At 51.6% G+C, this 13,018-nt stretch overlaps 1 protein-coding gene across 8 annotated transcripts in view; it reads right to left on the bottom strand.

The window, feature by feature from the left end:
- Nucleotides 1-1,443: 1,443 nt before the first annotated feature.
- Nucleotides 1,444-13,018, bottom strand: part of ARHGEF2 (Rho/Rac guanine nucleotide exchange factor 2) — a 48,688-nt gene continuing 37,113 nt past the window's right edge. For 6 of the 8 annotated variants that reach the window (XM_027530701.1, XM_027530711.1, XM_027530694.1 and 3 more), the window contains 15 exons: nucleotides 12,303-12,553; nucleotides 11,971-12,096; nucleotides 11,542-11,659; nucleotides 11,095-11,343; nucleotides 9,465-9,541; nucleotides 8,829-8,998; nucleotides 7,043-7,110; nucleotides 5,714-5,914; nucleotides 5,230-5,349; nucleotides 5,032-5,099; nucleotides 4,855-4,890; nucleotides 4,597-4,647; nucleotides 3,948-4,394; nucleotides 3,521-3,704; nucleotides 1,711-2,905 (listed from right to left, as the gene is read on the bottom strand). In XM_027530701.1, the coding sequence (XP_027386502.1) occupies nucleotides 2,832-2,905; nucleotides 3,521-3,704; nucleotides 3,948-4,394; nucleotides 4,597-4,647; nucleotides 4,855-4,890; nucleotides 5,032-5,099; nucleotides 5,230-5,349; nucleotides 5,714-5,914; nucleotides 7,043-7,110; nucleotides 8,829-8,998; nucleotides 9,465-9,541; nucleotides 11,095-11,343; nucleotides 11,542-11,659; nucleotides 11,971-12,096; nucleotides 12,303-12,553 (2,240 nt within the window). In that variant the 3' untranslated portion in view covers nucleotides 1,711-2,831. Of the gene's footprint in view, nucleotides 2,906-3,520; nucleotides 3,705-3,947; nucleotides 4,395-4,596; nucleotides 4,648-4,854; nucleotides 4,891-5,031; nucleotides 5,100-5,229; nucleotides 5,350-5,713; nucleotides 5,915-7,042; nucleotides 7,111-8,828; nucleotides 8,999-9,464; nucleotides 9,542-11,094; nucleotides 11,344-11,541; nucleotides 11,660-11,970; nucleotides 12,097-12,302; nucleotides 12,554-13,018 lie in introns of all 8 variants that reach the window. The other 2 variants (XM_027530671.1, XM_027530718.1) reach the window with 2 other exon arrangements.

The raw sequence follows: 13,018 nt of genomic DNA, 5'->3' as shown, positions 1-13,018 counted from the left end.
GAGATTTAATTAGCCTCTTGATGTTTAATTTCCTCTCTCTGATAATGTTTAAACTGGTATCAAAACTCCAGATCTGTTCCCAGCCAATTCAGGATGGAAAATCCTCCCCCACTCAAGTGCCCTTCTTCCCACCCCCTGCAGCTCCTCCAATGGCTCCGGAGCTGTTGGGGCTCCGGATATTGACTCCTCTGGGGGCATCAGTGCTTTATGGGTTTTATGGGACCCAGAGGTAAATATTGACAAAATTTAAACAGGTCCAAGTCAGAGGTGAATGAATGCATGCAGACCCACCCCCAGGGACGGGAGATGGAGGGAACGGCGCAGTGGAGAGGGGGCACAACTGCGGCAAGAGACTGGGCTCTGGAGCACAAGCCCAACAGCTTCAAAACTGCCAATAGGACCGACAGAGAGCAAGACTGTTTCCAAAAACGGGAACAGAGAGGGGACAACAGACAGAATGCTGAGAGATGTGACTGCCACGTCAGAGAAATTTGTGTCATGTTCTGGGATCGAGGATGAGGGGGTTTCAGCCCAGGGATAGCAGGAGGGACAGCAAAGCTGTCCTGTGAGCTGTGGGCTTCTCCCAACTCAAGCTCTAGGCTCTGTCTCCAGGCTCCTGTTTCCTGCCGACCAGCACCCTTCACTGGACCTGTGAGAACACTGGGGGAGCCTACGTTCCCATCTGGTGGTCTTTGGATGCTAACGTCCCCCTGCTCTGCCTTTATGGCGTTGGGTCCCAGCTGCTGAGCCATGGGCCAGTGTGTTGGAAACCTGGCACTCTGGTGTTTCGGCAGAGCGACTGAGAAGGGGAATGGGGGACTGCAGCTAGGACTGGCCCTCCCCTGGCTGCTCTCCTGGCCTGGCAACCCTCTGGAGCCAGGTTTCTCTATAAAATGAGAAAATTGTTACCTCACAGATTCTGTGATGGATGAGAAAGCACCTTGTCAAGGCCAGATGCCAACAGATGAGAATTACAGGAGTGGAGGGTACTGGCTGCTCCCCCAAGCCTGCCCACACCCCATGTGATTTCAATTCCTCTTTCCAGCTGAGGTTGAGCCCCATTCTTCTCATCTTACTCCATGGGCTCCAACAGAAGACTATGCACTCTGCCAGCATTTATACAACGCTAGTCACTCTTGGCCTCCCTCCCCCACGGCCCCAGAGCAGGCTATTAACCAGAAACAGGAAGCAAAAAATTAACCAAAAATAAGAACCGAAACCTACCTAGTCTCTCACTGCCTCTCAAAATGCTAAGGGCAAATGAGCAGCTCCTATGAGGGGAGAGGGGAACTGTGTTAAGAGGTTACCCCAGGATTCTGACACTGAAGAACAAGAGCAGAGTGAGGGCTGAATCTGAGCGGAGATGCTAAGGGGAACTGCAACTGTGCAGAGAGGGAGAGAAGGGGGCAAGAGGCTGATGTAATTCTGAGCACAGCATGCAAATGAGATGAAAACAGGTTTTTTAATATTGGAACCCCCCAACAGCCGCTGGAACCTAAGTGCCCCTTCATTTTTATCCTTGTGAGTATCACAGACGACAACAAAAACAGGTTGGCACCAGTTTCTTCTGTTAGTGCCCTGTGTCTTCAGGGAGGCAGTCGCCCTTCCTGGGAGAGGAAGAGGCTCCTTTCAGAGGAACACAGGGCCCTCCCTGGCTGTCCTCATCACCAGCATCCTCAGAACTCGCAGATATTAACAGACAGCACTTCCTGGGGTTCCAGGACTTTAATTTTCCCTGCTTTATCCCCCCCACCCCCGACTTTCTATTTTTTTCCTTTTTTTAAAATAATCAAATTGGCAGAAAACTGGCCGGGGCTGGTGGCCACTGGGCAAGGAAGGGGGGATCCACTGAAAAATCCCCCAAATTCACACTGAGGTTTCAGGTCATGGTTGCTGAGGTTGGGGGTGAGGTCAGGGTTTGGAGAGATTTCCCAACTCACCCTAGAACTGTTTTTCCAAATGACTGGGGAAGAGGTCAGAATGGGGCCCCCCATTACTATGGATGAGTGGAGAAGTCAATGCTCCCCCCATCCCTCAAGTTCTTCAGAGATTTAGAGATAGAAGGCTGCAATTTCTAATTGCCTACAATCTTCTCTTAAAAATATAAAACACGTGCAGTTGGCTTTGGTACAAAAAAAAGAAAACAACAACAACAAAAAAAACCATTCTGGTCCCTGTGAGTTTTTCCCCTCACCCCCCAACAAACCATTATGGCCACCTCAACCTCTATTCCATCAACTCTAGGAAGCCAGGTTAAGTCCCTGGGGTTTCCATAGAAGACAGAGAGAAGGGAGAACAGCAGTAAGAGGTTGAGGGGAAGGGGAGAGGGACATGGCCCTGACCACAGCCCTTCCTGAAGGGGCAGTAGGGTCTTACGGCTGCAGCCTCTCCTCAAAGATGGGTGTTGCTCAGGAGGGGTGTCAGGGCTAGAACCCAGCAGCTGCATGGTTAAGCCTGAATAAACCCCAGTAGTGTTAAAGGACAAGGCCCCCTGATCCCTATGGCTTGGTTCCCATGTCCCTGGTCCTCTAAATCTCCCCTCTCCCTCCGTAACTAATAAACAATAAATAAATAAATTTTACTAAAGTAGAGGGAAGAAGGCATGAAAAATTGGCATCTGCAGTGTAGCTTCTGGATGCCACCAGAGGGCACTGTGGCCTAATTCCCCCAGCTTCCTAAATGGCCCCCAGGTATCCAAGGATACCAAGAGCTGGCAAGGACAGTAAGCAGTTCTTTCAAATGTTCCCTTGTCATTGGCAGATTGGAGTCCCCAAGGTTTGCCTCCCTCAGTAATGTTCTTCAGGGGACACCGGGTGGGGGGAGGGGCCCCCTTAGCTCTCAGAAGCTACAGGCTCCCCATCTCGGCTCTCAGTCTCTTCCGGGATGTCCTGCATTCGGGTGAAATCTGAAGGAGGAAGGGGCAAAGTCAGTGAGTGAACAGAGGCTCCTATGATCAGCTGAACCCCTACACGGATGTCTCCCTGTCTGTGGGCTGAGCAGCTCAGAGAGCTGGGAGGGATGGCAGAGGTCTGTAATCCCTGGGTGATGGGAAAACTGTCCACAAAATAATGGATCCATACCTAGGTACCTTGTTAAATACATGGAGATACAATATGGTTAATAAGATACAAAGTATTTTGAGATGAGTATTGTATGAAGTCACAGTAGCTTTGGGTTATTTTGTATTTCCTGAGCCAACTATAAGAACTTGGAGGTCTTTGACATTTTTTCACTCTGAAAGTCCGTTTCTGCTTGAAAAGGTTGGGAATCATGGACCTACTGGAGCAGAGGCCCCTACGTTTTCTGCTTCTGAGAGATCCACTACCTGTTTACCAGGAGGCAAACCAGGAAGCACTCTGGGCCCGTCCCAAGAGTCGACCTGTGGACCTCAGTGGTTGGTTAGGGACCATCCTAAACGTTCCTGTGCTTTCCGATGCAGGCTCCATTTGGAAACTACAGCCCAAAGGTCTGTACCCACGTTGCACCCCATTTCTAAGCCATGTCTCTGCCAGGACCTCACCTCGTGGACTATGAGGTGGAGACAGACGGCTGCTACCCTCCTCCTCGCTGCCGGTGTCAGGGTCACTGCTATCTTGCAGCCGCTCGTCGGGGCTGCCCAGCTCCTGCCTCTCTCGGTCTTCAAAGGGTCGATGGACAGAGCGAATAGTTACAGGCAAATCCAGGCGGTCGTGGCCTCGGCTGGGCTATGGACAGCAGGCGGGAAAAGCAGGAGGTCCGGGAATGAGCAGTGTGAAGACTTGACTCTCAGTACATCTACCACTGACTGATTTCTTTCTGCACCCATCGAAATTGTTCAGCCCTCCCATCAGTATCCTAATATCCTTCAAGTCTAATGGCTGATTTCATTTGGCCTCCAATTCCTCTCAGATTCTCTCCTGGACCCTGACGTCCACCCCAGGTTAGTTCACTATTTCAAGCGTCCTCACCTGTGGGGGTGTGAAACTCAAGTACAGGGCATCGCCAGCAGGGAGGCTCCGACGCCGCGGATCCAGAGGCCGGCGGGCCCAGGGGGCCTCAGCCACGAGTGGGGGTTCCGTGTGGCCCAAGGCGGCCAGCTGCCTGCGAGCCTCCTCGGCCTCCCGCTCCAGCAGGGCACGGGCCTGCTCGCTCTCCCGGAGCCGGGCTTCCAAGCTGCCGGCCTCAGTCGCACGCTCCTCGCCGAGCCGTCGGCAGCGTCGCAGCTCCTCCTGCAATAGTGCGTGTTGCCGCTGCAGCAACGCCAGTTCCGTAGCCTGCTTTTCAGGAGCCGCAGGGACACCCCCGGCTCTGCCAGCCTCCCCATCCCGGGAATTGGCTCTGGTCAGCTTCTCCCGCCGCTCGGGGCCCTCAGGGAACCGGGCTTCCATCAGAGTGTCCTGCTGGGCCACAGCTGCCTGGGGGTGGAATGGAGATGAAGGGATATATCAGAATCCCATTTCTTCTGTCCCTCACTCCCCAGGGCCCAGGTTGTGAGTCCCATAGAGCTCGAATCAGAGCAAGGCTTAGACAGGCCTGTTACGATGGTTCTGCTCTAGCTAAGTGGGCAGCTCTGGCCTGGCCCCTCCCATTCCCATTGGAGCCCCTGCCCTCACTGACCTGTAGGCCATGCAGAAGTCCATAGAGATTGACCAATCGCTGCAACGCTTCCTGAGGACAGAGGAGAGGGGAGGAACAGAGTCCAAGCTTCAGGATGGGAGAACTGACCAGAAGTTGAATAAGTGTGGGTGTGGGGACAATAAGACTGCAGGTATTTAGAGGTGTATACAGCAACCCCCCACTCCAAACTGGGCTCCAGTTTCTCAGCTGAGAGTAACCCCTCTTTCAGTCTCCCATACCATCGCAAGCCCATCTCACCTCCTGGGGAGATCTCAGCTGATTTCCATTTCGATCCTGCAGAAACGGGCAAGGATAGGGCATCAGCAGACACACGAGTCCCTGGTGCCTGTCCCTGATAGCTCTGTGTCAAGGGTCTATAGGCCAGCAGTCCATTTCCCACCCTCTAGCTAAGTCCTCACACCTCCCGAAACCTACCTTCTGGCTGGAGTCTGAGTCGGCTCTGCAGAGCTCAATGGATCCATTGAAGGTTCTGGCCTCACCGTCTATTGAGAAGGGGAAAATGATGCACCGGGCTAGCTCCCCCAGCACCATGACACCACTCAGACCTTGGTACCACCCCATTATCTTTAACTCCTCCCATCTGCTGCCGTGGTCCCCTTCCCTGGCACTCACTGGCAGTGACTCCAGGACTCGTGTTACCACCGCTGTCTGGCTCCATGGGCAAGGGTGGTTCCCGGGGTGTCAAGAGCAGCTCCACTCCAGGCCCTACCAGCAGGTCTTTCAGGCCCTCCACTGTGCGGAAAGAAGACGTGAGGACAGAGGGTCAGAACTCTGCAGGGGGTGGGAGGGGCTGCCGTTCACTCGATTCACAGGACATGCAGGTGTCTAGGGAAATGCTCCCGCACAGGTAATGGGGTCTCAGTGCCACAACCACATACGAGGAAAAGGTCATTAAAGTGCCCAGGGCTGTGCAGGATGAGAGGTGGCAAACAGTAGCAAGGGCCATCTTCCCCCATCATTCCTGGCATCCGGCACCCAACAGGCGCCCGGGGGAGTTCCGGACTACGGGATGGACATCCCCCTTGTCTAGCCACATGTCCCCTATTGTGTGATGGTGAAGAGGTGAGTCCAGATTCTTCCCCAGAAGCTCCCTCACCCTCACGGATGGCATCCTGCAGCAGCCGCTCGCCACGAGGGGACTCAAGGGACTCAGAGCGGAAGAGGCCCCTGGGCAGGGTGGGCAGGGGCACCCCGCTGCTGCCATCCTCTTCCACCTGGAAGTGGGTCATCTCGGCAAATAGCCCAACCTTCTCCTGCAGCAGCTCCACCAGTGCCCGGTCTTTCTGCTGCAGCTCCACTGTGGATGAGAAACAGGTGAGCACCCGGAAGAGCCACTAGCCATAGAGCAGCAGCCCCAGGGATGAGCCAGGTATGGGTGGGGCGGCAGGACTGCATTTTGGGGGGGTTTGGCATTTACGCAAAAGAAGAGAACTTTTGGAGGGGAGGGAGTAACACATGCAGTGTTGTCTTCAAAACAAAAGTGAAACCTTGTGTGCCAGGGCCTGCAGGCTGTCCGCCAGCTTTCATCTCCCCACGTTTTAATTAGACAAGGGGCGCAAATTTCCTCTGGGCATGCGGCTGCCCAGCTACATGCCATTTCCCAATCTGCCTTGCAATTAGGCATTGCCACAGGACTAAATTCTGACCAGTGGATGGGAATGTCTTCCTGATCCGGCCTTAAAAGAAATGAGTGTAAACTCTCCTTGTCCTCGACCCCTCCTTGCTAGCTGGGATGCAGATGTGAGAGAGGAAGCTGGAGGAGGGATGCGGACATAGAGATGGGGAATCTTCATGACAAGGAGGGCGCAGCTGCGCTACCGCCCTGCTCTTCTCGCTTCCGGACTGTTATGTGGAGAGAAATAATCTACCTCATGTGACCAACTGGTTTTTGTTCATTTTTTTGTATAGCAGTTAGATCATACCCCCAGTTAACATACGGATCTATGGTAAAAAAGTCAGTATCTTAATCCTGTTATTCCTAGTTTCCCTTCCCAGAGAAACCACAGTAATAATATCCTCCTAGAGACACTCCACACATATACACAAAATGCATGGCACATATCTATGCCCAATATTTTCACACTAGTGACAGCATATACTTCACAGTGTTTCAAATCTTGCTCTTCTCACTTAACTAAATGTTCTGGTTGTGGATCTACATCAGCCCTCATACAGCCACCTCATTTTAAGATAGTATTCCCCTGTGTGGATATATCATACTGATAAATTATTTAAACAAGCTCTGTGGGTAGACGTACTGTTTTTTGTTTTTTGAAAACATCATGTAATTTTTTTTTATTAAACGTTTTATTTGGTATTGGAATTTAGCCGATTAACAGTGCTCTGATAGTTTCAGATAGACAGCTAAGGGACTCAGCCATACGTATACATGCATCCATTCTCCCCCAGACTCCCCTGGACTTACTCTTGATACGCCGGAGGTAAGCCTCATCCTCTGTCTCAATCAGGGGGAAGTCCTCCCTGGATGGGCATCTGGAGGGATCACAGGTTGGGTGGGGTTCAGGGAAGGAAGCTAGGTTACACACCAGGAGTCTGCCTTCCCTCCTTCCCAAATGCGCTCTATACTTCCCCAACAAGACTCATCAGCTCCACGCCCTGGCTTCATCTGCTCTTGACCCTCTCCTTTTCCTGGCACTGATGCTCTGCATCTGCTTGCCAGTACCTCTCCGAGTCACCCAGAGCGGCAGCGTAGTGCAGAAGGACAGCTACAGGTTTTGGTATCAAGCACACTGGGCTCAGATTCTGGCTCAACAATTTACCAGGTGGTAACCTCTCTATTTCTTCATGTGAGAAACAGGGATGATCTCTTCCTCACAGTTTGTTTTTTTCGTATGAGGATTAAATGAAATAATGTACTAATGCTTTGAACGTGGCATAAGCTCAATAAAACAATTATCATGAATAATGTTTTCACAACTACAAATATTAACATTATTAATAAAGAGGCAACTATAGATCTACTGTCAATGGGATAGGAACTTTGGTCTTGTTTTCCCACAACAGGTAATTTCATATTTTTGCACAAATTTCTGAAAAATTTGTTCAAAAGTCTAAATTGCAGAAGTGAAAAAAAATATATAGGTTTATATATTATAAAGTAGAGAAGAATCCATTCCCTGAAAAGTAAAAGAAAAAAAAAATCATAAACATCCTAACTGAGTTTATTTTTCAGGCATTATCCTTGAGAATGCACTTTCTTTTTTAAAGTTTTATTTATTTATTTTTGGCTGTGTTGGGTCTTCAGAGCTGCACAGGCTTTTTCTCTAGGTGTGGCAAGTGGCGGCTATTTGCTAGTCACGGTGTACAGGCTCCTCACCGTGGTGGCTTTTGCTGTTGTGGAGGATGGGCTCTAGGGCGCTCAGGCTTCAGTAGCTGCAGCACGTGGGCTCAGTAGCTGCAGTTCCCGGGCTCTAGAGCACAGGCTCAATATTTGTGGTGCACGGGGTCAGCTTCTCCAAGGCATGTGGGATCTTCCCGGATCAGGGATTGAACCTGTGTCTCCTGCATTGGCAGGACGATTCTTTACCACTGAGCTACCAGGGAAGCCTGAGAATCCATTTTCAACATTTTACATGCACTTTACTTTTTTTCTGCATTGAAGGCAGCTCTTGGTCTGAGCCACCAAGGAAGCCCCTTTACTTTTTTTTTTTATCACAACAGACACATACTCAGATCTGATGTGTGTCCAACAGAAGCCAAAGATTTGCTGCTTTAGCACACAAAATGATTTCTTTGTAGCCTCTATCGTATGGAGTTTGTTTGAGTCTTGCTCCTCTGATCACTAGTATCAATGCTTTCATTATCCTTTTTCTTTTTTTTTCATTATTCTCTTTTTCATTCATTTTTAGAAAATGAAGGTAAAAGACAATACAATCCAAATAATGGCCCACTGCCTACGGACTAAGACGTTAATGGAGATGAAACTGCACTGCTGACTGGCAGGGATGCCAGCACGTCCCAACTTAAAGTATTCCTTTGGCCTGTCAGCTCAAGGTGCATTCAGAAGGCGGTTGGGTTGTCATTGTATAAAATGCAACTTTACCGGGCAAGAGAATGTAGATGACCTTGCCTGCCTTGAGCCATCTTGTCTCTCTCCTGGCCTCTGCTTCCACTTCTGAACCCTGTTCCCTGGGAGTGCTGTGGCCCGGGGCCCCAAACTGCAGGAACCACAAGTCCATGCACACACTCACACTCGCACACTCTGCTGAATGACGCGGATCCAGGTGCTCCGGTCATCCCGGGATGCCGTGTGGACCTCGTACATCTCAGGGGGTGCCGCACTGATCAGAAACATCCCCTTCTCCTGGTTAGCGATGTCCCGCACGATGAGATTCTGCAGTGACACCACCGAGGGCTTGTCCTGCCAATTGGGGCACAGGAAGGATTAAAGCTGGGAATCCTGATCCCTGGATATTTGAATCTTCAGTCCTCCTGGAGTACCCAAAGGATTGAAGAGTCAGCCGAGAATACAAGTTAAGAGCTCAGGCTCTGGTGCCAGCCAGAGTGGACTTAGAAACGTTTGTGACCCTTGACAATTTAATTAACTTTAAGCTTTACTTTCCTCATCTACAAAAAGAGGATAATCATGTGCCTTCCTGACATGTGTAAAAAAAGTGGCTGCATATAGTAACAATATGCGTTGGTTCTTCTTATTCCTTCTGATCATATTTATACACGTTGGCTCTTCTTATTTTTCCTGATTATATTATGGTAGTGGTTACAATAATAGCTATTTGATGTTGGAGGATTTCCTGGCCGGGGTAGGAAAGTAAGAAGGGTCTGAAACACTGGTCTATGCTGAGAAAGAAGACGGTGGAAGGTCTCACCAGGGCAGGAAAGATGTACTTCTGGTCCTTCTCTTGGAGAAACACCAGCACATCTGTCATCAGCAGCATGAGCACATCTGGCAGGGGATGAATGCAGGAGGAGAGTCAGCGTTAGAGGCTACGAGCAGCTGTTTCCCTTTCCCCGAGCTCTCTCCCTCTGGTTGTTTCCTCCACCTTTGCAGACCTCCCGCCTCTCCCCATTCCTACAGCTCAGAAATGGTGGGGGCGGGGGGGAACGCATGTGTCATGAGATAAAACAGTTTCTTGGGCTAGAGATGCCTATAAGCAATCACTCAGCGGCCTTGAATAAAAGCCTCTTTATCCAATGAATGCAGGTTCCTTAACCTGCGGTCTGCAGACACCTAGGGGTGTCTACTATCAGGCTTCAGAGGCTCTGTAGATCCTCTAAAGTTCCATAAGTAATTTTTACATATTAATCTATCACACGTGTGTTTTTCTGTGTGAAAGGGTCCAGAATTCTTGTGAGGGTAAAACGACTCCCGGAGCCTTTCAGTTCCATGTTGAACAACTAATATAAGATCTTTTTGGATATTTGGTCTAAGATTCCCCCCACCCCAGCATATTCCCCACTTCTTATTTTGTGCTCCGTGGGGAGGGGAACAGTTGGGTTCCTTATTCATTTCTCCCACCGTTGAACAATCCCAATCTCCTTCAACAACAGTAGGCCCTGGTTTCATTTTCCTTTTCTGCCCCACCTTCAAGGCTCTCACATTCTACGGGGTCCTGTGCTTTAAGACTTGGGGGAGACAAAGGTCAACCCATGAAAGTCCGATGTCACAGTCAAGAAAATACACATGCATCCCCTGCCCTTGGAGATCTTTCTAAGTTGTGGGCACACAGAAGGGGAGGGCTTTTGCTAAAGGCTTCAGAAATAAAGCTCTTCAGCCTTGCTATTTTTAACCCCCCCATGGTTTATATTCTTAGCTGCTGCGTGGGAGGGATGGGAAGGAGAAAAGGATGGAGGAAAGTGGCTGGCAAAGCCTGCAATACTCAAGCCTATGGAGTGGGGATTTCGTGACACGGGACAGAGGTGCAGGCAAGCTCTGGCCTCAGGTAGCATTCCTCACACCTAAAGCTGAGGTCTGTGACTCTTCTGCTTTGATTTAGGTAGGCAAGCCTTGGCCAGTGCAGTCTGGGAAGAGAGGCTGGGACAGTGCGCCCCGCCCCGAACACACCTTCCCTGCTGTCTTTTCCCTTCTCCACTTGGCCCGCCCTTCCCTGGGCTCCGCCCTCTCCAAGGGCCTTCCTCAGCTGTGTTCCCAAAGTGCCTGCCCATTCCCCAGTCCTAGTGTCTGGGACTCCAGCTGGTAGAACCAACTACCCGGGTCTAGTCCTCCAATCCTGAAATTTCTCTGTTTTTCTCATCAAAATTGGTAGCTTTCTGGGCACACAAGGACCAAAGGAATGAACAAATCCTGACAACAAAGTCCTTGTATCGCCCATGAAATTAAATCCAGAATTCTGACTTTTGTTACAACAGAGCTCACATGTTTTCCTCCCACTGGGTCTCACCAGGGCTACATTAAAAGAGGGCCTACGGGCTTGGAGGCTTCTCCCTCTTTATATCTGGCCATGGACTCTTGCCCAGTCTGCCAAGCTGTCCACTGACCTTTGAAGCGCCCAGTCGCCGTCTTCCAGAGCAGGCAACCATCGTGGATGAGCTTGCGCCGCAGGAGCTCCTCTCGGCCAAAGGGGCCCTTGCCAGGAACCGGGGCCTGGGCCCGAGGGTCCATGCGGTTGTAGATCTCCTGCAGGCGGGCCCCTTTCTCCAGCTCGTGTACATCCTGGTCCACGTTGGACAGCAGCTCCTTCACCAGCCCCAGGGCCTTGGTCAGGTCCTGGCGCTCCTCCTCCATCCCTGACACAGAGGTCGGCGTGAGGAAGGGGTGGCCCAGCCAGCTTCACAGAAGTCCCCATCCCACTGATCTCAATCCTGCCTTCAGAGGCTGCCCAGGGCTCCATATTTGACCCTCCTCCTCCCGGTGGTTGTTCAGGGCCACGCCGCTCCCCTGACAGCCCTCTCGAGTCCCCCTCCCTCCTGGACTCGCCCTCTCACCGTGGGAATGCTGCAGGATGCGGTTGATGAGCACCGGGTACTTGGTGATGCGCTGAGTCACTAGCAGAATGCACTCTTGTACCCCATGCCGCTTCAGCACCGCCGAGCGGGTCACTTTCTACAAAGCAAGGGTCAGGGCTCAGGGCCAGAGGGGGACCCGCGGGGAGGGCGACCGAAAGGACGCTGGACTTGGAGCCTAAGCCCTGGTCATTGACCTGCAACTTGGTCATTGACCACATGCCGGCTGGCAGAAGTTAATGACTCTGGAAAATGGGCTGACAAGGTCACAGGTTTACTGTGAGGACCCAAGGAGCGAAAGCTCTCGCTCCAGCACTCTGAGGGGCTACAGATGGAAACGCAAGCAGCTGTGTCCACTAGGGCCAGGGCACTAGAGGAGGCAGAGGGTGGGTCTTGGAGAGGTTTGCTCACCCGGATGAACTGCTGGAAGCGTTTGTCTCGGGCATACAGCTCCTTATAGAGTTTTAAGGCCTTGGTGTGGCGGCTACAGAACTCTGAGTAGGTCTTCCGCATCTGCTCTGCGCTAGGACCTGAGAACTAGAAGTTGGGAGAGCAAGGCTGGGTCAGCATGTCCCCCAAAGTCACATCTCATCCCCAATGCCCTCTCGCCTCCTGCCAAACAGACTGGCTTCCTGCCTCTCCAACTGTCTCTGCCCTACCCCCCAGAGTCTGGAGATGAGAAATGCCCACTCTAGCCACAGCCCCACCCAGGACTGCTGCTCAGGGGTCCTGGCTTTTCTCACCTGGCTGATGAGCAGGTCCCCCAAGCGATGGATGACGAAGTTCCGGGTGCTGCCAGGGCACAGGGCCTGGCGCCGGCGATCCAGCAGCTGGCTGAGGAATCGCGTGTGGATGTCAGTGAGCTCGTCCACACAGGGGAACAGGCCCTGGACCACTCCCGGCTCCAGCTGCAGCTCTTCCAGCATGCCCGTGCGGAAGAGGCGGGTCATGATCTTCAGCGTCCGCACGTGGTGTAGCTCTGTCTGGATCAGCTCTGTGGGGACGGTGGAACATCCGGCTTGGCCACAACTGGTGGGGCCCAGGCTGGAGACCTCAGGCTCATCAGAGGTTTTCAGTTTCCCTTCCAGGCTAATATTCTGCATTATTATGATCTTAGATCATTTTTCTAATCATTTATCTTTATGCCTTGCCATCCCAAGGCATAAAGGCAAAAACTATGTGTTCCCTACATGTCTAGGCTTCCCACAGTCCCCAGCACAGAGTTGGGCATGGGATGGGCAGAGAGGAAAGACTAAGAGTTGAATGGAAAGAAGGGATAAAGAAGGGCCTTGGAGGTCAACAGCCTCAAAAGGTGGGGACCTCGTAGCTACTTATGGGATCCCTGGCAGGGTCTTGAAGGCCAATGGGATAAGAGGAAAGTGTCTTGAGAGGTAGGGGCTGGCAGAGGAAGGACACAGAGAAACAGGGCTGGTGACAAACAAGAAGTCCGGGGTGGTCT

This window comes from Bos indicus x Bos taurus, chromosome 3 (genome assembly GCF_003369695.1).
Source record: "Bos indicus x Bos taurus breed Angus x Brahman F1 hybrid chromosome 3, Bos_hybrid_MaternalHap_v2.0, whole genome shotgun sequence".
NCBI lineage: Eukaryota > Metazoa > Chordata > Mammalia > Artiodactyla > Bovidae > Bos > Bos indicus x Bos taurus.
The sequence above is the reverse complement of the archived record's forward strand: the minus strand, read 5'-3'. Positions and strand labels throughout refer to the sequence as shown.